Below are 24,300 nucleotides of genomic sequence, written 5' to 3'. Positions count from 1 at the left end.
CTCGGCGGCAGTGAGACAAGGTCGCTGCAATCAGGTGAGTGTGGGACAAGTAAGTGGACCACGTCCCCTGTTTTACAACCCTGGGCCCAACGTTACTGTCGATGAGCAGCTTATGCCATTTAGGGGCCGTTGCCCCTTCAGGCAGTACTTACCGTCTAAACCCGCAAAATATGGAATCAAGATCTGGGCTGCCTGTGATGCTGCTTCATCATATGCGTGGAACTTGCAAGTGTATACGGGGAAGCCAGATGGAGGAGCCCCTGAGAAGAACCAAGGGATGTGGGTTGTCCTGGACGTGACAAAGGGACTTCGTGGCCACAACATCACATGCGATAATGTTTTTACTTCGCACAAGCTGGGACAGGAGCTCCTCAAGAGGAAGCTGACGATGTTAGCGGCCAACACGTCCCTAGTGTCCTACGTGCCAAAGAAAGGCAAAAATGTGGTACTCATGAGTGCGCTGAATAGGGATGGGAGAATCTGTGCCCAGGAACATCAAAAAACTAAATCATAATGGATTATAATGCCACAAAAGGAGGGGTGGACAATTTAGACAACATGGTGACTGGCTACAGCTGCAAAAGAAGAACCCTACGCTGGCCACTTGTGATGTTCTTCAACATCTTGGGACATCTTGGCGTACAATGCATTTGTCACCTGGATGGCATTGAACCCAGATTGGAACAGATGGAAGCTCCAGAGAAGACGGCTCTTTCTCGAGGAGCTGGGCAAGACGTTGGTAAGACCTCAAATCCAGAGGAGGCAACATATCCCAAGGACCACAGCTTCTGCAGCCATCGTGAGTAGGATTCAGGAGGAGGATGCTGGTGCCCCATCCGCCCGACCCACAGAACCAACAACTCCAATACCGGAAGTAAGTGTGAGTGATGTTGTTTCATGTGTGTGTGTCTGACTCTCCTWCCTTGGTCTGCTGTAACTATATATGTGAGTGAGTGAGTGAGATGTTAGTAAAACTCCTGAACGAAGGGTTTTCATCATTCTAGACTACAGCCGGTAGCAACAAGAAGAAGCGCTGCGATGTGTGTGGACCCAAGAAGGYCAGGAAGACACAGTACACATGCATCAAGTGAAAGAAATACATTTGGAACACACACACAGTAAAACTCTGTCTCATGTGGTGTGTAGACCAGCCTTAATTTGTGTTCAATGGGGCTCATTTATCATTTCCATAAAATACTGTATGTAAAATGAGTCCTTCCATTTTGTTCAGTTCAAAACAATAAACATCAATAGTGATGAAAACCTTGTTTCATTTATATTTGTTCAAGATAAGCATGATTTATTCCACCCACTTGTTGATTATTTTTGTTGACAAAAATCAACATTTTATATAAAAAAAACTAATAATACTTATTGATAAATGTGATCTAGCAGAGCTAAATGGCAAATATTAACCATGTATGCTGTTTATATTGCTTGTAATTGATATGTCAACATCTAATTATTAAGTATTTTTACGTAAATTGTTAGTTATGGCTGTATTGTTTTAAAAACCCAATAATGTTGTGGGTCCATCAGACCCGCGAACATTGGGTGAATACCAAAAACATGAACACCACACAAGGYTTAAGTACATTTTAGCAATCCCATTTACTTTTGATACTTAAGTATATTTAAAACCAAATACTTTTAGATTTTTACTCAAGTAGTAAATACTGGCTGACTTTCACTTTTACTTGAGTCATTTTCTATTAAGGTATCTTTACTTTTACTCAAGTATCACAATGGAGTATGAACATTGAGTTTGACTCTACCACACCTGCTGTTTTGACCTCTGAATGCTCAGCTATGAAAAGCTGGCCTTATTAATGGCCATGTACTCTTATATTCTCCACCAGGCACAGCCTGAAGAGGCCTGGCCACCCCTCAGAGCCTGGTTCCTCTCTAGGTTCTWGGTTCTCCTTGGGAGTTTTTCTTTGCCACCGTGCTTCTACATCTGCATTGTTTGGGGTTTTAGGCTGGGTTTGTGTATAGAACTTTATGACATCTGCTGATATAGGGCTCCTGAATGGCGCAGCGATCTAAAGCACTGCATCTCAGTGCTAGAGGCATCACTACAGACACTGGTTTGAATCCAGGCTGTATCACAACCGGACCCTCTCATAGGGCGGCACACAATTGGCCCAGTGTCATCCGGGGTAGCCCAGTGTCATCCGGGGTAGCCCAGTGTCATCCGGGGTAGCCCAGTGTCATCCGGGGTAGCCCAGTGTAGGCCGTCATTGTAAATAAGAATTTGTTCTTAACTGACTTGCCTAGTTAAATAGAGAAAAATTATGAAATGCATAAAGCGCTTTATAAATAAATGTGATTGATAGGGTAAATAGTGGAATGGGGTGGTGTTTTTTTTAAATTATTATAAAACGTTTTGTTTTATTATATATATGTATATATATTCAGTAATTTTTTTTAGAGAGAGGGCTAATAGTTGGCAGGGTAATTTTTAATTTCCCCAATTCAAATAAATGTAGGTAGGTCGTGAATGGCCTCACACTTCAGTACAGTAGGTGGCGGTGAATCTACCTTCAATTGGATGCGATCCGCCAACACATTCCCGAAYAAGAAGAAATTCAGGGCCGTATCCAGTGGTAAAGAGGTCGGACAGACTGTCCTAAATAAGTTTGGGAGAGAGACCGAAGCCGCATAATGCTGATGAAATAAGGCTGGGTGCTTTACGGATCCATCATAACAGTGAGTTAGAGTTACAATTCCGTTAGCTATAGCTACTTTTTAGCTAGCTAAATAAATTCAAGTAACTAAGTAATTAGCTAGCTAAATAGTTTTTCCCTAGCTACAGTAGCATGCTGACTCGTTGCTATAGCTACGTTAACAAGTTAATTAGTTAAATAAGCCGATTTGACTTGCTAGCTAGCTAACGTTATCTATTTGTATTATTTGCTAGCTTCGCTACCTATTAGTTAGATGGTAATTGCAATCGGGATCCTTGGGACGTCCCCCACTGACGTTGACATTTTAAACGTGGGTAAAGTTAGGTAATCCTGTTTAGGTAGTCTTGCGAGCTAGCCAATCTATTTTGCATTCGTAACTAGCTAGGTTTTCTTTCCCTTCTACATACATTTGCACGTTGGAGCTCTTGCCTTGGTTCTCCATCTTGCATACATGCATGTTTTATTGTTTAAACAATCAGGCAAACGCAATATTCAAAGAACCGCTAACTAGTTACGTTAGATACAAAAGTAGCTATTGTCTTTTAAGACCCCTACTCGAAGTGTCTGGTTTCACGATTTCCGTTATTCATAAACTACAACGTTTCCATTCAAACGTTCTAGCTGGGGGTGTAACGTTAGTCACCTAACGTAGTTGATCTGAGTTGTTACCATAGGAAATAATGATTAATATTTACTACTATTATAAGATGACTTACACCGACATGGATTTCTTGTAGGTTGTACACTAAAGCATACTCTCTGAAATCAAATGAAATGTCAAACTATTTCCTAGTGGTCTGATGGGATGGCTTCTAAGCTATTGGACAGACTGCGACGGACACTGTTCAAAGAAGGAGAAGTAGTCGCTAGTGAGCCAATTGATGTACCAGAGGACAGCTTCCCAGAGAGTTCTGAGTTAGATGACACAGAGTGTCTCTCAGAGCGGCTTGGGGGAACACTCTGCTTCGATGGGGAGAGCGCCATGGAATCAGAAGACCCAGGTGAGGCCTCAGGACCAGACAGTGATTCAGACTTCCTTGGAGAGTCCGTAGAGGATGGATTCAGCAGTACAGGTAATGTAGACCTTAGCAGCAACTAAAATAGGTGCCAGTACTAATTTCAGTGCTGGTACTGTTTTATATTTAGTTGCAGGAACTTTGGAATCCTTTTTGAGCTAATATTCTGAGGTGCAGGAATGAAAGCAGTAGAATATGAGGTGCTGCTGAGTATCCACAACTGTGATTGTGTATGGACAATGATGTACTATTAGGCACAGTCAACTGAAACAGAATAACAATAGCATTCATTCCACGGTGTCCTGTTTTCTTGAAACTGCAAATTTTACTGAAGGTTTTTCAGTCTGATCTTTCTCAGTTTAGATGAGCGGTTTTAGGGCAGTCTGAGCTGATGTCTCTCATTGTTCCTCAGACACCAGCCCAGTGGACCTGTCTCCTGGAGTCTCATCCCTGCTCACATGTCAGCTGCAGGAGAGCTGGAGGAGCTTACGGAGCTGCACTGTGCCTGAGAAGCTGGTGTTTGAAGTGACTGATGCCAGTGTGGTGCCAGAGAGCTCCTCCAAGTATGTGGTAAGTGTGAAACAGCAGAAATGAAAGTCTAGTCCCTGGCTAAGCCTGTGTGTGACATCTCTCCCTCTCCTCAGCTCTACACCATCCATGTGATCCAGTCTGGGATGTTTGACAAAACCCCCGCCGTCATCACCCGGCGATACACCGACTTCGAGCGTCTGCACAGCCGCCTTCGCCGTCGTCATGGGGACCACATGGAGCGTGTCTGTTTCCCCCGCAAGAGGCTGCGTAAGAACTTTGTGGCAGAGACCATCGCCAAGCGGAGCCGGGCGTTTGAGCAGTACCTGACCCACATGCACTCGCTGGCTGAGCTGCGGCGCTCGCCCACCTTTCTGGAGTTTTTCTACCTGGGTGACCTGCAGGCTGGCCAGATGCTGATGCGTGTGGGCCGTTACCAGGAGGGCCTAGGCCCTCTGCTCAATGGCCTGAGGCTCCAGGAGAAGCTAGGCTGTGAGCAGCAGGGGATGCAGCAGCCTCACCACCAGCAGCGCACCCACTGGCTCTTCACCCTGCTGGCCCTGGTGACCTGCTTCCAGGAGCTGGAGCAGCTGGGGGAGGCCCAGGAGCACTGTGACCGAGCCCTGAGGGACGTGGCCCCCTCACCGGAGGCCCTGCAGCAGCACCTCTTTCACCCACTGCTCATCCCTCTCCTCCAGACCAACGTCAGATTGTCGTGGAAGATCTCCAAGGATAAGCGGCGGTGGGAGGTGCTGCTACAGGAGATCCAGGACTCTGGGGCTGATGTAGGGAACCAGCCCAGCCTGAAGGAGTACCTGATGAAGGAAAACCTGGTGGAGAGCGAGGGAAACACTAAGGCCAAGGTCAAACGGGACGACACCACTTAACCCGAAGATAATGGTACTCAGTTAGTTATGAGGAATGCACTTCATGTAGCCTAGCCTAGTAATGAGGTATTTGGTCTCTTTTGACATGTATTTTCTACAGGAGTCTGGACTGTTAGACATTCAACTGACCAAGTCATACACAATAAGCAGAAAACAATCACATTGTATAGAATGTCTCTATAGTTCCATGTAATCACTTAGCTTTACCTTGTAAATTGAAAACACTAAAGTTATTTCAATCATTATATTTATGATACAGCTGCTTTGTAGCAAATACTAATATTTTTATTAAACATCGTATTTTTCCAGGTCAATATTTCAAGTACTGCTGCTTTTAAAACCTTTTTCTTTTAATTATGCCATTCAGAATCTTGATGTGAATGGATGAATCACTTTTAGGATAAAAGGATCACAGTTCATTTTGATAAGGGAACAGGGATTTTCAAAGGCACATTTTCCACCTGTTACGTGGGTATTATTTGCTTGTTTACACAGTAAAGAATTAAGGGAAAACAATAGATGTCTGAGCTCTCGACAAAGCACTCCTACCTGTTAAATCTGTCAAGGAATTTTAATCAACCTTAGGGAATTGTTAATAGCCCAGATTATTCAGAGAATGTGTTTTATTGAAATGCTTCACGAGTATGCAGCCTCTGTACTTTTAGATTTTAGTCACTGTCAGTATAGACTTACATGAGGGAAAAGCATGCTAGTCTACGTTGAGTTCCAATTCTCAGATTTGGTCCCCTTCATATGCCATAAGGGGGAGTGCGAGGGCATAGGGAGGGAGCCAAATCTGAATTCACTGCTGGAAGTGTGTGAGTGAGAATGTTTTAGACTAGAGGTATGATCTAACTGAAATAGGTCCTGTATTACAGAGCACAGTAACCCTGTGATTTAAGTGCAAAAAAGGTACCTTCCTACTCTGAAAGAATAGGCTGTAGTTGTCATACTTTAATTGCTTGAGTGACAATTCCAAATGAATGTAAAAATGATTGTTAGCCTAGATGAAATACTAAGCACTTGCAACAATGCATTTCAAAGTGCCTTTTTTATATTGTGAACTCTAGCCTTAACTCTGTATACTTAACTAAATCCTGTTTTCAGAGTACTTCCTCAGTTATGTCCTTTGTCTATGTATTAACATTATTTGGAATGTATTTCGTTGAATAAATCTATCCTAAAAATGTAGTGAAGGCTTTTACTTTTTCCATTTGGAAGAAATTGCATACTATTACTGGCATGTTGTATAGAAGTAAAAACACAGTTAAAATCAAATACATTTTACTTATGTGCTTTCAGAAGATAACATTCAAGTTTCCATTTCTCTAAGAGGGGCCAATACAATGGAGACATTGACAAGTAGACAATCTCTGCATGCTTCAGACAAACATTTGGTGCTAGTCATGGACCTACTGTAGTAATCTGTAAATTGTTACTATATTTCTGATATAATGGATGGACGTGTTGCTTCCTGCTTTGCCGTAGTATCACTTTCCAATGTTGTCATCTGAGGTGTGTTCGCAACAGTGCAATGCCATTAATCAATTGCTCTGATTACATTAACATACATGGACCAAGAACAGAGATTGATAATGTTCTTCTTTCTTCAGACATTACTGGAAGCGTTGAAGCCCTTTAAGGAGAAACAAATGGAGTGGATTTACAAAGAACCCAACCTCAGTAACTCAGTCCTGTCAGCATCAGTCACAACTAAAAACATGTTTAACATGTGATTGATGATTCCATCGCAGAGTGTTGGCTGATCTTGGATAGTATCGATAGTCTTTGGCAAAGCAAGACGACATCAATCAGGTTTTGTTGAACATCTGATGGTTTACTCCAGCAACACTGGGGGACATGCTAGCAGCACCAGCTCCTCCTCCTGACTGGACATCCACAAAGCCCATCCTCTGCCGCCTCTTCCTCTGATCRGTCATCTACACAGGAAACAGTATGTCAGCCAGGCCAGGGGCCTCCTGGAAACACTAGCCTATATCATGAGGACATCAGTTCACCAAATTGTACTATTTCTACAATTCTTTCTKCAAAATAGATCAGCATCATAGGTTTCCTATTATTTTGTCATTATTATAGTATGCTATTTTCCCRGGATAAGAGATGTGAATAAGTGCACTGTGTATTGTTCTGGAGCTGGCCAGCTCCTCAATGTCTCTGACAAGAGACTAAGGGCTAGATTCTATCCGTACTGCTGAAGAGCCGTGACATCGTGCGATTTGAAATTTAAAAAGGTKATTTCCGATTGAGCTGACATGCAGCGTTTAACCATAAATGAAGGCTTCGCAAACACGAGAACATTGCATTTAAATTTCAATCGCACTATAGAGTGGATCTTCTGCAATACGGATTGAATCTAGGCCTGTGTTATACCTGCTCTTTGAGCTCTGTTAGCTGTCCTGCGAGTTGGCTGACCGCGTTCATAGTGGACGTCAGTCTGTCCTGCAGGTTCCTCATCTCGTTCTGGTCACCGTCTCCGTCCGTCACCACAAGGGACATGGCCTGCATGCGGGGGAACCAGTCCAGGTTCTTACTCTGAGACAGACGGGGGGAGGACATGTAGAATCAGAGGCAGTGCTCTTCCCTAGCAACAGATGACCCCAGAGACAAAGGTATCCAATGCTACTACTAATAAGGATATGTTGTAAACTGGTTTCAGTGAGAGTTATTCTAGAGGTGGTTGTGTTTCCAATTAAAATAGAACTCAACCAGCTATTACTGTACCTTTATCATGAGGGCCACATAGCTCTCTGGCCCAGTGTAGTCAGTCCTGTTCTTCTATTACTGTACCTTTATCATGAGGGCCACATAACTCTCTGGCCCAGTGTAGTCAGTCCTGTTCTTCTATTACTGTACCTTTATCATGAGGGCCACATAACTCTCTGGCCCAGTGTAGTCAGTCCTGTTCTTCTCGCGAACAAGTACGATGAAATACAGGTAGTTCCAGATGTTATGTTCCAACTTTATGTGCTCCTCAAAAGACACCGTTTTATTGTCAAACTTGTCCCTCTCCAGACCTGCAGGGAGTTTCAGGTTGAATGTTTAGATTGCATAACATGAGCTCATAATCACACAATGTTTCTTTTTTTGTTCCTTTCAAAAATCTATTAGTCTCACCACAGATGAAGCAGGTGGTTTTGAGGACCTCCTCTTTCTTCTGTTTCTCACTACGCAAGTCAGCGAAGGTGTCGATAATGACACCAAAGATCAAGTTGAGTACGATGATGATGACAATGAAGTAGAAGAGGAGGTCGTAGATGACGCGGGCTGGGAACAGTGGCTCCTGCAAGGTACGCAATGACGTAAATTGTTCAAATGTAAATATGAATGTTGGCTTGTGGAACATTTTGTACTCTTTGACATGAAGTGATACTGATTGTTACTAAATGGATTGTAAGTAGGTTAATGTGTGTGGTGGGTCTTCGTTCGTACATTTTTGGAGGGCCTGCGTAGCACGTCTCCCACCCCTCCACCGTTCCTCAAGCCGTGGTTCAGCACAGTGACAATGCACATGAGCAGAGTGTCACAGGCCCGCTCCGAATTGTTCTCCTCTGCTAAACAGTAAAATTGTTTAGCTATGTACCGCTCACACCAGACTTTTTAAAGCACATTCTACAAATCATCCATCCAAAATGTGTTTTATATTATTTAACATGTATTTCCTATCCAAACCCGTCATACGATGAYGGTGACTTAACAATTAAAGGAGCAATAGATTACCTACTAAGTAGAGACAATAAATAGAGACTAACCCTCAGGTTCAGCAGGCAGTCCTGCCTTGGCAGTGCAGCTGACTCCATCTCTACTGCAYGTGTTCAGGAAGTCTTGGGATGCTTCCTCATTGCCATGTCGCCCTGCAGAAGATGATCCCAAATTAAATCCCAACCCTATAGTATACCATACACTGAACATAAAGTACTTTTTTTGTTTTTGTAAATAACCTGATTCAGCTTATCAACCAGCTAATTATTCYAATCAGGTGCGCTAGATTAGGGTTGGAGCGAAAACCTACAGGACGGTAGCTCTCCAGGAACAGGCCTGTAGAGCCCTGCCATACACTGACCAATGACCATACATGTTTGCTTTTTATCATGTCTTATTGTACCGTCCATACGCTGACTGCTAGTAAATGTTACCTGTCTGATGGTCCAGTAAGGTAATTAGCCTTGCACAAGCCTTGGCGTGCCATAACGTATCATATGAGCAGGAGCCTATATCCGGTTCCTGTAGCATGAGGTAGCTTGATGTACAAGTACACCCCAATTACTTTTCAATACAAGTATTAAGAACCTTTATTTGGAAAAAACAAGTAGTTGAATARTGGAATGTACTTGCAAAAAAACGACTCAAATACACTCCCATGMATTTAATCCAGGTATTTGAAAGTACACTACATGACCAAAYGTATGTGGACATGTGCTCATCGAACATCTTATWCCAAAATCATGAGCATTATTATGGAGTTGGTTCCCCCTTCCCACTCTCATGGGAAGGCTTTCCACTAGATGTTGGAACATTGACGTGGGGTCTTGCTTCCATTCAGCCACAAGAGCATTAGTGAGGTTGGGCGTTTCAATTCATCCCAAAGGTGTTCGATGGGGTTGAGGTCAGGGCTCTGTGCAGGCCAGTCAAGTTCTTCGGCACCGATCTCGACAAACCATTTCTTTATGGACCTCGCTTTGTGCACGGGGACATTGTCATGCTGAAACAGGAAAGGGCCTATCCCCTACAGCCCCAGACTATTATTCCTCCTCCACCAAACTTTACTGTTGGCACTATGCATTCGGGCAGGTAGTGTTCTACTGGCATCCACCAAACCCAGACTCATCCATCGGACTGCCAGATGGTGAAGCGTGATTCAGCACTCCAGAGAACAAGTTTCCACTGTTACAGAGTCCAATGGTGGCGAGGTTTACACCACTCCAGCCGACGCTTGGCATTGCGCATGGTGATCTTAGGCTTGTGTGCGGCTGCTCGGCCATGGAAACCCATTTCATGAAGCTCCCAACAAACAGTTATTGTGCTGCCGTTGCTTCCAGAGGCAGTTTGTAACTCAGTAATGAGTGTTACAACCGAGGACAGATGTTTTTACATGATACAGCACTTGGCGATCCTGTTCTGTGAGCTTCTGTGGCCTACCACTTCGCGGCTGTTGTTGCTCCTAGACTTTTCCACTTCACAATAACAGCACAGGGCAGCTCTAGCAGGGCAGAAATTTGACGAACTGACTTGTTGGAAAGGTGGCATCCTATGACGGTGCCACATTGAAAGTCACTGAGCTCTTCAGTAAGGCCATTATACTGCCAGTGTTTGTCTATGGAGATTGCATGGCTGTGTTCTCGATTGTATACACCTGTCAGCAARGGTTGTGGCTGAAATAGACGAGTCCACTAATTGGAAGGGGTGTATGTATGTGTAGTGTAKTTTGAAATACAATTTGGTTGACTATTTGGTTTTAAAAATAAGCATTCAAATACTCAAATAAAAGTACTTGTTTTGGGATGTGTATTTGAAAATACTAAAATACACAAAGTATTTAAATAACAAACCCAGGTCTGAACAGAACGCTAGTCTATTGCAGGGCCTTATCCCCAGTCTATCTCCTTAATGCTGAGTGCCAAGCAGAGGTGCATCAGGGTCCCATTTCCTGCAGTCTTTGGTATGACTCGGCCGAGGGTTGAACTCCCAATATCAGGGCGGACACTCTAACCACAAGGCAATTGAGTTGGTGATGGTCCAGTAAGTCAGGTGTCTGCGGCACGGTCTGTCTGAGTCTCGTGGTCCAGTACCTGAGGTTATCTGAGGCAGTGGGTCCACCTCCATGATGAAGTCATTCTTGAGGCAGAGGAAGCCCACGATGGAGAACAGGTAGACCAGGATGATGGCCAGCAGGGCAGTGAGCAYGATGGAGCGCCCATTCCGGGTCACACTCTTTATCACGTTGAACAGCGTCTCCTCTCGGTAGATCAGATCAAACAGCTACACACACACACAACAAAAAGAGCAAAAACAAATCCTAGGGTATGTAGATGTGTGTGTGTACGCTGAATGATGTATTGCCAGGTGATTGGTACTTATTGGCAGTAATATTATTAACATAATGTTGTGAGTCATAAGGGTCACCCACCAGGAAGCTGTAGAACAGCTCATGGACACAGAGGCCCAGGGTGCTGGTCAGAACGTAGGCCAGGTGATACAGGAACTCCACYTCCATCACCATCGCACGGTAGCCCATGATAAATGTCCCGTTGTTGCCCACAAAGCTCACCACAAACACTATCTTATTTATCAGCTGTGGAGAGGAACAGATCATTGGATCACCATGTTGTCATTGATATTCAGCATATTTAATCAATACGTTTAACAGAACCGGCTCTGGCCTACGAGGCCAATCCTAACCTCCACATAAATGTTTCACTTAGTCTCCCAGTTGGAATTGACTCAAGTGAGGCTTACATTGAGGGTGCCCAGTAGGATGAGAGTGGGGCCGATGCCAAAGCAGTAGATGGAGCGCAGTATAAGGGCCACGGTGAAGGGCCTGAGGCCGTGGCCCTGGGAGAACATTCCCATGACAGACAGACCCAGGAAGCCCCAGAACAGCATGGACAGCATTGAGTCGTCTATCGCACCTAGGGGGACAGCAATCACGACATGAAACATTTAGTTTCTTTGTCTTCAATAAGTACACAGGATAAGGATTCTGGGAACACACCCACACCAGTGGAGGCTGCTGAGGGGAGGGCGGCTCATCCCACTCCATTCCAGCCATTGTTATAAAACATGGTTTTCATGTGTTTGGTATCATTCCATTCCAGACATTATTATGAGCCYTCCTCTCCTCAACAGCCTCCACTGACACACACAAGCAAAGCCTCACCTTGGCCTGAGTCGTAGGGGTAGAAGAACGCGATGATGAGGTTGATGAAGACCGCCAGGTTAAAGGAGATGCTACCCCAAGTGCTCATCCTGCGAGAGAACCAAAACAGCACCGGCATACCTGAAACACAAACACCCTTTTATCACCACACAGCATCCGGAGAGAAGAGAAAGAGAGAGAGAGAGAGAGAGAGAGAGAGAGAGAGAGAGAGAAAGAGGAGAGAGCGAGAGAGAAGAGGGAGAGAGAGGAGAGAGAAAGAGAGCGAGAGAGAGCGAGAGAGAAGAGAGGCGAGAGGAGGAGAAAGGAGAGCGAGAGAGAAAGAGAGCGAGAGAGAGAGAAGAAAGAGGGAGGAGAGAGAAGAGAGAGAGAAAGCGAGAGACAGAGGAGAAAGGAGAGAGAGAGAAGGAAGACAGAGAGACAGAGAGAGACAGAGGCAGAAAGCAGAGAAGAGAGAGATTAAAGCCAGTAGAACATGGACAGGGGGATCAGAAGAGCCAAGCTTATATTTTATAATTTAGACACTTTTATCCAGAGCGACAGTTAGTGTATTCATCTTAAGATAGCTAGTTGGGACAACCACATATCACAGTCATAGTAAGTAGATTTTGGCCTCAGTAAGTAGTTATCAGCAAAGTCAGTCCTACTAGGAAAAGACAGGTGCGAGTGTTAGTCTCTTGAATTGTTTTTGCTTACTGCGGAGCTTCTCTGCCACTCCATCTCGTTGTGGAGGAAGGAGGCTGTTGGAAGAAGTGTGTGACCTTGCTGCCCTGCTCGTCCTGCTCGTGGTGTTGAACACACGGAACTTGGACTCCTCCATCAGGAACTCACAGATGGGATGAATGGGAACACGATCTGCTCCATGCTGCGGTCCTCACGCACAATCTGACCGGAAGACAGCGGACAGGGACAAAAAGTTAGGACAGTGGTCTTTTGCAGTCGGCACTTCAGTTCAAGTGAACTTCAGACTATTCACAATGAGCAAGCTTGACTACTGTAGTACGGGGTGAATTGAGGGAGAAGTGTGGCTGTGGAGACCTCTATCTGTGAAGTGTGCTGGTCAATAGAATCCCAGTGGGTCCTGCTCCTCGATCTCCACCGGCACGTAGATTCAACATCTGAGAGAGAGGTCTGTTGTTCAGGTTCAGCTGCAGAAGTCACAGGAAGAACAGAGGTTCAGCTACAGGAAGTCAACGGAGAAAGAGGTTCAGCTAAGAAGTCAACAGAAGAAGAGGTTCAGCTACAGGAAGTCAACAGGAGAAACAGAGGTTATACAGAAGTCACAGGAGAACAGTTCAGTACAGGAAGTCAACAGGAGACAGAGTTCAGCTACAGGAAGTCAACAGGAGAAACAGAGGTTTCAGCTACAAGAAGTCAACAGGAGAAACAGAGTTAGGTACAGGAAGTCAACAGGAGAAACAGAGGTTCAGCTACAGGAGATCAACAGAGAAAAAAGAGGTTTCAGCTACAGGAAGTCAACAGGAGAAACAGAGGTTCAGCTCAGGAAGTCAACAGGAGAAACAGAGGTTCAGCTACAGGAAGTCAACAGGAGAAACAGGAGGTTCAGCTGCAGGAAGTCAACAGGAGAAAGAGGTTCAGCTACAGAAAGTCAAACAGGAGAAACAGAGGTTCAGCTACAGGAAGTCAACAGGAGAACAGAGGTTTAGCTACAAGGAAGTCAACAGGAGAAACAGAGGTTAGCTACAGGAAGTGAACAGAGGAAAAGAGGTTCAGCTATCGGAAGTCAACAGGAGAACAGAGGTTCAGCTGCAGGAAGCTACAAGGAAGGTCAACAGGAGAAACAGAGGTTTAGCTACAGGAAGTCAACAGGAGACAGAGTTTCAGCTCAGAGTCAACAGGAGAAACAGAGGTTCAGCTACAGGAAGTCAGCAGGAGAAACAGAGGTTAGTACAGGATCAACAGGAAAACAGAGGTTCAGCTCAAGAAGTCAACAGGAGAAACAGAGGTTCAGCTACAGGAAGTCAACAGGAAGAAACAGAGGTTCAGCTACAGGAAGTCAACAGGAGAAACAGAGGTTCAGCTACAGGAAGTCAACAGGAGAAACAGAGGTTCAGCTACAAGGAAGTCAACAGGAGAAACAGAGTTTCAGCTCAAGAAGTCACAGGAGAACAGGGTTCAGCTAGCAGGGAAGTACAACAGAATTTTTCCTGCTGAAAACAGTATCCCATGTAATACAGTAATGTACAACACATTAACGTATAAAATATATTAGTTTGAACACCTTCGACACAAACCTCCCAGAGTAAAGCTGACCCCCCCCCCCCAGCAGAGTAAGAGTGAACCCCCCCCCACAGAGTACAGCTGAACCACCCTCACCGCCCCCAGAGTAAACGCTGAACCCCCCCCCCCAGAGTAAGCTGAACCCCCCCCAAGAGTAAGTGAACCCCCCCACCTCCCAGAGCTACAGTGAACCCCCCCCAGAGTACAGCTGACCCCCCGCCCCCCGAGTAAAGCTGAACCCCCCCCCCCACAGAGTACAGCTTGACCCCCTCCCCCCTACAGAGTACAGCTGACCGCACCCCCCGCAGAGTACCACCTATTTTGTTTGTAGTGTTGATTTCATATAAGCCCTCGGGTTTCCAACCTGCACACAGTTTTTATTTATTTTTATCTGTTTTGTCTATCACGGTATGTTTTTTGGTGCATAATTAAGTTATCAGTTGATAAATGATCTGAAAGGAGACTGGAGTAAGGACTACAACATAGAGAGATCAATTAGTGAATCAAAACATCTGGCTTTCCAGATTCAGCTTGTGTTTACATTCTAGATCCACAGCTACTATTTCCAAGTCATGCTTTATGTTAAACCATTTCCCAGCATATAAACGAAGCACGGATATGCAAATATCCCCATTTGACGGCATGGTGCTGGATTGCAACGCCAGGATAGTAGGTTTGATTCCCGGTCCCACTCATATGTAAAAAAAAAAAATGTATGCTCACATGACTAAGTCGCTTTGGATAAAAGCGTCTGCTAATTGTCTTATTATTATATTAAAATCAGTTGTTAAACAAAGTTTGCAGTGAGTCTGCTACCATTGATGCGAGCAGCTGTAGCATGGAGGTAGAGGTAATGTGAAGGGAGGCCGTTCACAGGACAACTTCCTCAAATTAATAAGAAAACCAGTTTTACTGAAGCTTGCCTTGTACAAACGAACTGACTTTAAAATAAACGCACGTTAGAAAGGCTACAAAGAATTAATAGACAAAAGTGATGAAATGAGAGCGAGAAACACTGACCATAGAGGATATACCCTCCTCTCCCGCTTCGGTCCTCTTTGCAGGTTTCAGCAGATTGAGCAGGATCTTATTGTGCCTCGCCAGCTGACCAAAACATGGTCACAACATTTCAACACAATCATAAGCATAACAGGTGAAAGCATTATTCTCTAACATTAACTTATTACGTTATTAAAGGAGTGCATAAATATACTTCATTAATCTGAAGAGGAGCATTACCTGAAGTGCCAGGATGTAAATGTTGTGGCCGACCTCTTGAGGTGACACCTCTCCAACTTCACACTCACTCTCCTGCTGGTAGGCTTTCTTTATCACCTCTACCTGGGGGCAGAGTAGAATACTGATGTCGGCTGAAGTCTACTGTACTATTCTGCACCGTCCTGTGTGTGGCCGTTTTAGACGTTAGTTATGAAGAAGAATGAGGAGAAAGAATAGAGGGAGAAGAAGAAATAGAGATGGGTCTTTGCTCTGACCAGTTCCCGAGGTCGGAGGTTAAACAGTATCCTCTCTGCATTCTCGTTGTCATGGCGACTCTCCATCAGAGCCAGCAGCAGCTTGGAGGCYTTGTCCTGGAAAAACAGGAGAAACAATACCGTCACTGACCATGTKATTTCAGAGGTACGACACAGAGAGGAGTTAGGACACAGAGATCTATATTTATAAAGTAGAACAACAGGAAGTGAACCTTGAGCTGCAGCACCATCTCCATGCGGTAACAACACAGAGGACTGATGTCATTCAGTATGAGGGCTGTGATGATGTCGATGCCGTTGGACTCYTGGGTCACTATACAGGTCTACAGAAACAGACAGTTATTATCACAACATGACAAAGTATCTGTGTTATGTCTTCAACCTCACAGAACGTTTAATAAACCTCATTTCTGGCAGTATTATCAAAGTATCTGTCTGAAGACAAAAAATGATTCTGTCGAACTGTGTGCGATTATCTGACCTGGTTCTCGTGGCAGGGGCCCTGGCAGTACTCTGTGAGCGTCTCCAGGGTCTGGGTGATGAGGACCACGTTGCTCTCGTTGATGTAGAGGCCCAGCAGGCCCAGGCCTCCTGTGGTGCTGCCACACATGACGTCCAGAAACTGCAGCGTCTCACACACCAGGTTGTAGTTGGTCTTGTTGTTCTGGCAGCGCAGGAAGTTCTGGGAGGGAAAGGGAAGGATGGTCAGTCAGTCATGTTGGGTCGCTGGGTTAAACAGACCATTTTCAGCTTCATCACCCATAGCTACCTCATGGGTGAGTTTTGTATAATGACGAATGACTGTTTAGACCTCAGCAGAGAGTAAATTGTAGCAGTAGTAGTAGTAGTAGTAGCAGTACCAGTAGTAGCAGTACCAGTAGTAGTGGCAGTAGTAACAGTAGCAGTAGTAGTAGTAGTAATAGTAGTAGCAGTATCAGTAACAGTAGTAGTAGTAGTAGCAGTAGCAGTAGTAACAGTAGTAGTAGTAGTAGCAGTACCAGTGGTAGCAGTATCAGTAGTAGTAGTAACAGTAGTAATATCAGTAGTATCAGCAGTAGTATCAGCAGCAGCAGTAGCAGTAGTAGTAGTAGTAGTATTAGCAGCAGTAGCAGTACAGTCGTAGTAGTAGTAGTAGCAGTAGTAACAGTCGTAGTCGTAGTCGTAGTTGTAGTAGTAGCAGCAGTAACAGTCGTAGTAGTAGCAGTAGTAGCAGTAGCAGCAGTAACAGTCGTAGTAGTAGCAGTAGTAACAGTCATAGTAGTAGCAGTAGTAACAGTCATAGTAGTAGTAGCAGTCATAGTAGTAGTAGTAGTAGTAGTAACAGTAGTAGTATCAGTAGTAGCAGTACTAGTAGTAGCAGTAGTAGCAGTCGTAGTAGTAGCAGTAGTAGCAGTCATAGTAACAGTAGTAGTAACAGTCGTAGTAGTAGCAGTAGTAGTAGTAGTAGTAGTAACAGTAATAGTAGTAGTAGTAGCAGCAGCAGTAGAAGCAGTGGTAGTGGTGGTAGAAGCAGTAGTAGTAGTAGTAGTAGTAGTAGTAGTAGTAGTAGCAGCAGCAGTTGCAGTAGTAGTAACAGTCGTAGTAGTAGCAGTAACAGCAGTAGTAGTAGTAGTAGCAGCAGTGGTAGTGGTAGTAGTAGTAGTAGCAGTAGTAGAAGCAGTAGTGGTAGCAGTAACAGTAGTGGTAGCAGTAGAAGCAGTGGTAGTGGTGGTAGAAGCGGTAACAGTAGTAGTAGTAGTAGCAGTAGTAGAAGCAGTAGTGGTAGCAGTAGTGGAAGCAGTTGTAGTAGTAGTAGTAGCGGTAGTAGTAATGGTAGTAGCTGTTTCAGCTGAATCAGTGGTGCTTGTTCTGCCTCTCACCCACCTGTAGGTTCTGGTTGTGGTTCTCACAGAGCAGCTGGAGGAAGCGTAGGATGGGTTTCATGATGATAACTGCAGGGCCCATCTCTGTCTCCTGCTGATCAGACTCAGAGGCCGGGACAACGGAGCCAGGTAGAACCGACCCACCAGAGCCTGGCAGGAGACATACCAGGGAGGGAACCATGAACAAAGTGAAATGTTAGTTTAAAAACACCAACATTATACCCATACCATATAGACTTACGTATAATACGTAGTCATTGACGCACAATCATAGTTTTTTCTGTAAATGACAATCATTATTTCATAACCACGACAGTCGAAACCTGCATTTGACTATCTGAGATCAGAGTAGTGTCCCTCTCACCAGTGTGGAGGTCTTTGTTAGTCATCTCTCCCACGCTGACTGATACGTTGGCCTTGATGTCCATCTGGGCGTTTATCATCCGGTCGTGGAGGACCTTGAAGAATTTCTCTGACTTGTTGTCCCCCATCATCAGCTTGTAGAAGGAGTTCTGAAGAAAATCCACTAAAAGGATCAGTGTGTTGCCCCCCTCCAGTAGACATATGGCCAGCTGGATGCTCTCCTGTGTTATAAGGCCTATCCTGTATCTCGTGTGCCCTCTCCATAGACATACTGCCAGGCTGATGCTCTCCTGTGTTATAAGCCCTACCTTATCATCTGTGTTGTCCCCTCCAGACTAATGCCAGCTTGGGTCTCCTGTGTTATAGCCTACTGTATCCTACTGTGTTGTCCCCCTCCACAAGACCTAATGCCAGCTGGTGTGCCTCTCTGGTGTTATAGCCTACCTGTATCTCTGGTTGTCCCCTCCAGCAGACTATGGCCAGCTGGATGCTCTCCTGTGTATAAGCCTACCTGTTCTACTTGTTGTCCCCCTCCAGTAGACATATGGCCAGCTGGATGCTCTCCTGTGTTATAGCCTACCTGTATCTCTGTTTGTCCCCCTCCAGTAACATATGGCCAGCTGGATGCTCTCCTGTTATATGCCTACCTGTATCTTCTGTGTTGCCCCCTCCAGCAGACATATGGCCAGCTGATTGCTTCTGTGTTATAGCCTACCTGTATCTCTGTGTTGCCCCTCCAGCAGACATATGGCCAGCTGGATGCTCTCCTGTGTTATAGCCTACCTCGTATCTCTGTGTTGCCCCTCCAGGAACATATGGCCAGCTGATGCTCTCCTGTGTTATAGCCTACTGTATCTTCTGTGTTGCCCCCTCCAGCAGACATATGGCCAGCTGGATGTCTCCTGTGTTATAGCCTACCTGACTCTGTGTTGCCGCCCCCAGCAGACATATGCCAGCTGGATGCTCTCCTGTGTTATAGCCTACCTGTATCTCTGTGTTGCCCCCCTCCGCAGACATATGGCCAGCCTGGATGCTCTCCTGTGTTATAGCCTACCCTGTATCGCTGTGTTGCCCCTCCAGCAGACAGTATGGCCAGCTGGATGCTCTCCTGTGTTATAGCCTACCTGTATCTCTTGTTGCCCTCCAGCAGACCTAATCCAGCTGATGCTCTCCTGTCGTTATAAGCACGTCTATTCTGTATCTGGTAGCTTACTGTATGCTCTGTGTTCCCCCCTCCAGCCAGACAAATGCCAGTCTGGAATGCTCCTCCTCTGTGTTTAACTTACCTGTATCTCTGTGTGTGCCCTACCTGTATCTCTGTGCTGCCCCTCACAGCAGAACCCAAATGCCAGCTGGATGTCTCTCCTTGTTATACCTACCTGTATCTCTGTTCAGCATATTGGCATCTGGATGGCTCTCCTGTGTTATAGACCTACCTGTATGCTTCTGATGTTGCCCCCCTCCAGCAGACATAATGCCAGCTGGGTGCTCTCCTGTGTTATATGCTACCTGTATCTCTCGTGTTGTAAGACCTAGGCAGTGGGTGCTTCCGTGGATTATACCTAACTGTATTCTGGTTGTAAAACCTAAGGCCAGTTGGGTGCTCTCCTGTGTTTATAGCCATACCCTGTATCTCTGTGTTGTAAACTAAAGGCAGTTGGGGTGCTCTCTGTTTATAGCCTACAACTGTACTCGTGTTGCATCCCTCTCAGCAGACCTAATGCAGCTGGGTAGCTCTCGTGTATACGCTCCTGTATCTCTGTGTTGCCCCCTCCAGCAGAGCATAATGCCAGCTGATGGCTCTCCTGTGTTATACGCTACCTGTATCTCTGTTGTTGCCCCCTCCAGCAGAATAATGCAAGCGGTGCTCTCACTTGTGTTATAGCCTACTGTAATCTTGTCGTTGTAAACTAAGGCCAGTTGGTGCTGGCTCGACTGTGTATAACGTAGCTGTATCTCTGTGTTGCCCCCTCCAGCGAACCTAGATGCCAGCTTGGTGCTCTCCTGTGTTATAGCCTACCTGTCAATCTCTGTGTTGCCGCCTCCAGCAGACATAAGCCATCTGGTATGCTCTCCTTTTATAGCCTACCATTGTATTCTGTGTTGCCCCCTCCAGCAGACATATGGCCATCTGGATGCATCTACCGGTTAATAGCCTACCATGTATCTCTGTGTGCCCATCCAGCAGACATATGGCCTCTGGATGGTCTCCTGGAAAATCTTGTTGTTCTTGGTACATCAGATGAGGTCAGTGAAGAGCTTTGTGCCACCCTCGTCCAATGACACTGAACAGCACGTACACAGCCACCCAGTCTTCCTGCTCAGCACCTAACACATGCCACATTAATCATTAAACCACACTGGAGGAACACAGTATTAAAATAGAACACAATCAGTATAACTACACATTAACACACTTAAAATAGAACCGCAGTAATAATCTTGTTCTAAGCCTAATATAAACAAACCTGTTGCTCCAAGTTCAACCAGCTCTGCCTTGTTGTTCTTCTTGCTGGTGAACAGGTAGTTCTGMAGCAGCACCTTCCTCAGTGCAATCCCCTTATTGATGAGAAATTCAGTCACACAAAAACACGGTTACTTTCTTACCCAAATAGTACCTCAATACACACCTTCATAAAACCTTTATTAAAATGCACTCAGATATTCTATTGGTCAATCTACCAGACCTACACTGARTGGTCATTAAGTCTTTACCTTCTCATCAAAGTCCAGTGTACGTATGAGCATCTCCTGCAGAATCCTCAGAACCTTGATGCAGAGCTTCTCGTCAGAGTTCATCAGGGCTTTAGTGTGCTGAATCAGTCTGGGCCACYGGTACACAGTGACAGTGTTAGACCTCCGCCAACTCTTACCAAGACTTGCTCCACTCTATTGAACTAAAACGATTCATTGGAATGCTCTTTAACTTAACATTTGGAAAGATTTGGATCGGTAAATACCACTGCGTTGGTAAATAAATACACCCTCAGAAGGTCAGTCCCTTGGCTTACTTTGAGATGAAGCCTCCTGATTCGCAGCGTTGRCGTGCYTCCGTTCCCTCCAGGAAGAGGAGTTCGGGCTGCTGCAGGACATCCACCAGAACAGACAGCTCTGCGTTCAACAGCGGCTTCAGACGCTGCTCTAGAGTCCCGATGATGTCCTGAACATGAATCAAATCTAGCTTTATTTTAAAAATGTGCATTAAAATATCACAACACACAATATGATAAAAGATAACATCAGTGTAGAGGAACAATGTTTACATCACAGGCAAACAGAGAGAAGAGACAGGGTTATAACCACGCTGAGTCAAACACCAAACCCTCAACAACAGTGAACAAACAGAGAGAAGGGACAGGGTTATAACCACGCTGGGTCAAACACCAAACCCTCAAGAACAGTGAACAAACAGAGAGAAGGGACAGGGTTTTAACCCCGCTGGTCAAACCGAAACCTCAACAACAGTGAAATCAAATCAGACGAGAAGCGAACAGGGGTTTTTAACTCACGCTGGGTCCAATCCGCAAACCTCAAGAAACAGTGAACAAACAGAGAGAAGGGAGGCCAAGGAACTTTTCCGCCATTGCTCTTTCTGTTATGGCTGAATAAGTGATGGTACGAGGGGAATGGAGAGGGTGGATATGGCCACCTGCAGCTTCTCAATGATGTTCTTGTAGTCAGGGGTTGTTGGGGCGAGGCCGGCTGGAGCGCTGAACTCTTGTATTGGGTTGGGCGGGACAGAGAGTTGATGGGAATCTGCTGCTCAGCATGGTGGTGGCATCTGAGACTCGTCAGCGGCAAGGAGATGGACGGTTCTTTACTGTACACATAAATGGGAGAATGTCATCCTTGGTTAAAAGGTACTCGCACAGTGTAGAACAATCTAAGTATATTTAAACTTTATTTTCACTAGGCAAAGTCAGTTAGAACAAATTCTTATTTCAAATGGGACGGCGCGCCTATGAAACCAGTGAGTTAAACGCCTTGTTCAGGAAGCAGGAACGACAAATTTTTCTCTTGTCAGCTTCGGGGATTCGATCTTTGCAACCTTTCTGTACTAGTCAACAGCTCTAACCACTAGGCTGCCTGCCCCACATGCCCATTAGCCATGACTTGTGCCCTCGGTCTGTACCCTGACTGTAGCCCACCTCTTGCTGATCGCCCTGCTTGCCACCTCGGCCCGATATGCCTCGCTTAGCACCTTGGGCCCTGTATCCGCTGTGCCATGCCCGTACCCGACTGTAGCCCACTCTGGCCGCTGTATGCCCCTACTGTAAGCCCCATCTGAGGCCTAGTATGCCCTGACTGTAGCCCCTCTGGGCCCTGTATGCCTGACGTGTAAGCCCGCACCTCTGGGCCCTTATGCCCTGATGTAGCCCACCTCTGGGCCTTGTATGCCTAGACTGTAAGACAACTTCTGGGCCTGTATGCCCCTGACTGTAGCCACTCTGGGCCTGTATGCTCTGAAATGTAGCCCACCTTGGGCCCTGTAATCCCACTGACTGTATGCCACTCTGGGCCTGCAGTAGGTTCGTCTCACCTGTCATAGCCAGGGTACGGATGCAGGTCTCCACCAGGCCTCTGTGTTGCTGCTGCAGCCAGGGACAGTCCAGCAGACGCATGCTAGACTGGAGCAGCTGTGTTACTGTGGTGTGGTGAGTCTGGTTAAAGGCACAGAGGATATCAGAATCACACGATGAGAATTCATTACACATCATGACTACACAAATAGTGTAAGACAATACAAAGACAATACACAGGCTCTACAGTAAACGTTATATCATGACAAAGCCTCTGAGTAGGCAGCAGCAGTGAGCTGACCTGTAGAGAGGTGCTGTTTTCAGAGAAGGGGGAGCTGAAGAAGGCATTGATGGTGTCAAACACCACGTTGATGATGTACTTCTCCAGGATAGGGTCAGTCAGACGCTTCTCTCTCTTGTTACACACCTAGAGAGATTAGAGAGGACAAGAACTATAGATGAAAGGCCGGGGTCACTTTACCCAAAGACTCACGGGTCAGGTCACGCAGTATGACCCTGCTAGGGCCCTCTGTTTCGCACAATCATGTGACATTCCTGCATTTTAACATTTTATTTATTTATTTAACCTTTTATATAACTTTAACTTTAACTTAATTAACTGTCCCCTTATCTTTTTATGTCAGATGGTCCAGCACCATCCTCAGACAATCGCTTTCATGTTTGATGTAATTCTCATTTCTGGAAAGGCTTAAAATACAGGATACAATCTTGCTGTGTCARATGATTACGCAAAACACAGAGAGGATGAGACTTGTGGGTGAGAGTGGTCCCATTGATTGGGGAGTGAGACTTACCCTGGCCATGTCCACGATGAAGTCCTCAAACAGTTTCCAGATGTGGTTGCTGGTGTAAATCTCCTTCATCTCTACCTCTGTGTCTACGTAGCAGTGATTCACAAAGTTCACATAGGCAATCTTCACCTGAGGAACACACACACACACACAGCTGGGTCAGCCGTCTTTACATTTTGTAATGATAATGTTAACATTACCTTTGCAGGTGTATGTCCACAGATCATTGCATGCTGCTGTGGTTTTTTCTAAATTAGGATAATGTAGGGTACTAACTAATTAATTATATGCCTGTTCCATTTGAGACATACCTCTGTGATACAGTCCTCGTGTGTGACCACTCTCACCACGTCCTCTAGGGGCAGCAGTGAGGTACATTTGATCTCTGTGTAAACGTTCTTGCCCTCAGCGCAGGCCGATAGCAGCTCCACCAGAGAGATGTGGTAGCGCAGGGGGCTGTGCTCCTGAARCCCCTCCCTGGACTCTGCCATCAGCTCCAGCATGGTGGCAAATGATGCCTTGTCATTATAAAACACCACCACATCCTCACCGGCGTTGGTTAACTAGAGGGGAGACAACCACACCGTGTGAGAGGAACAATTACATCATTATCGATGTGATTGATGTGGCTGGATGTGGTTCATCTGTTATTTTAGCAGCGTTTCAGACAAACTTTGGATTGTAAAACAGACTACACAAGATAAACATGGAAAAAAACTTCTGCATTATTTACAACTTTTACAGGTTGATTCCATACCAATTAAAAAGTCAGGGTTAACAATGGGTTGATTCCATACCAATTAAAAAGTCAGGGTTAACAATGGGTTGATTCCATACCAATTAAAAAGTCAGGGTTAACAATGGGTTGTGGGGGAAGGTCCCTTACCTCAGTCATGATCATGTCCTGACACTTCTTCACATACTTCCCCTCGGCCTTGATGATGGTGTGCAGGAAGTTGAGGTACTGGACGTGGCGTCCGTGAGTGGCCAGGCAGTGGA

The 24,300-nt window shown here is 45.5% G+C and overlaps 1 protein-coding gene and 1 pseudogene across 2 annotated transcripts; one reads left to right on the top strand and one right to left on the bottom strand.

Moving 5' to 3' along the window:
- The first annotated feature begins 2,531 nt into the window (after positions 1–2,531).
- Positions 2,532–6,080, top strand: LOC111976561 (sorting nexin-21-like). Of its 2 annotated transcripts, none has more exons than XM_024005481.1 (4): positions 2,532–2,709; positions 3,481–3,688; positions 4,116–4,273; positions 4,348–6,080. In XM_024005481.1, the coding sequence occupies exons 2-4, from the start codon at positions 3,493–3,495 to the stop codon at positions 5,116–5,118; spliced, it is 1,125 nt and encodes a 374-aa protein (XP_023861249.1). In that variant the 5' UTR covers positions 2,532–2,709; positions 3,481–3,492; the 3' UTR covers positions 5,119–6,080. The 2 variants fall into 2 exon arrangements, with proteins under 2 accessions (XP_023861249.1, XP_023861248.1); XM_024005480.1 differs by having other exon boundaries at positions 3,481–3,760.
- A 305-nt stretch (positions 6,081–6,385) lies between these two features.
- LOC111976834 (inositol 1,4,5-trisphosphate-gated calcium channel ITPR3-like) overlaps positions 6,386–24,300 on the bottom strand; it is a 63,884-nt pseudogene continuing 45,969 nt past the window's right edge.

The sequence above is a fragment of the Salvelinus sp. IW2-2015 genome, linkage group LG17, assembly GCF_002910315.2.
Source record: "Salvelinus sp. IW2-2015 linkage group LG17, ASM291031v2, whole genome shotgun sequence".
NCBI classification, from domain to species: Eukaryota; Metazoa; Chordata; class Actinopteri; order Salmoniformes; family Salmonidae; genus Salvelinus; species Salvelinus sp. IW2-2015.
Note: the sequence above shows the minus strand (reverse complement) of the source record. Positions and strands in the feature narration are given on the sequence as shown.

Coding starts and splice junctions, on each gene's coding strand:
- LOC111976561 (XM_024005480.1), top strand. CDS start 3,493: ATGGCTTCTAAGCTATTGGACAGACTGCGACGGACACTGTTCAAAGAA. Junction 3,761..4,115: donor GGATGGATTCAGCAGTACAG/GTAATGTAGACC, acceptor ATTGTTCCTCAG/ACACCAGCCCAGTGGACCTG. Junction 4,274..4,347: donor AGAGCTCCTCCAAGTATGTG/GTAAGTGTGAAA, acceptor CCCTCTCCTCAG/CTCTACACCATCCATGTGAT.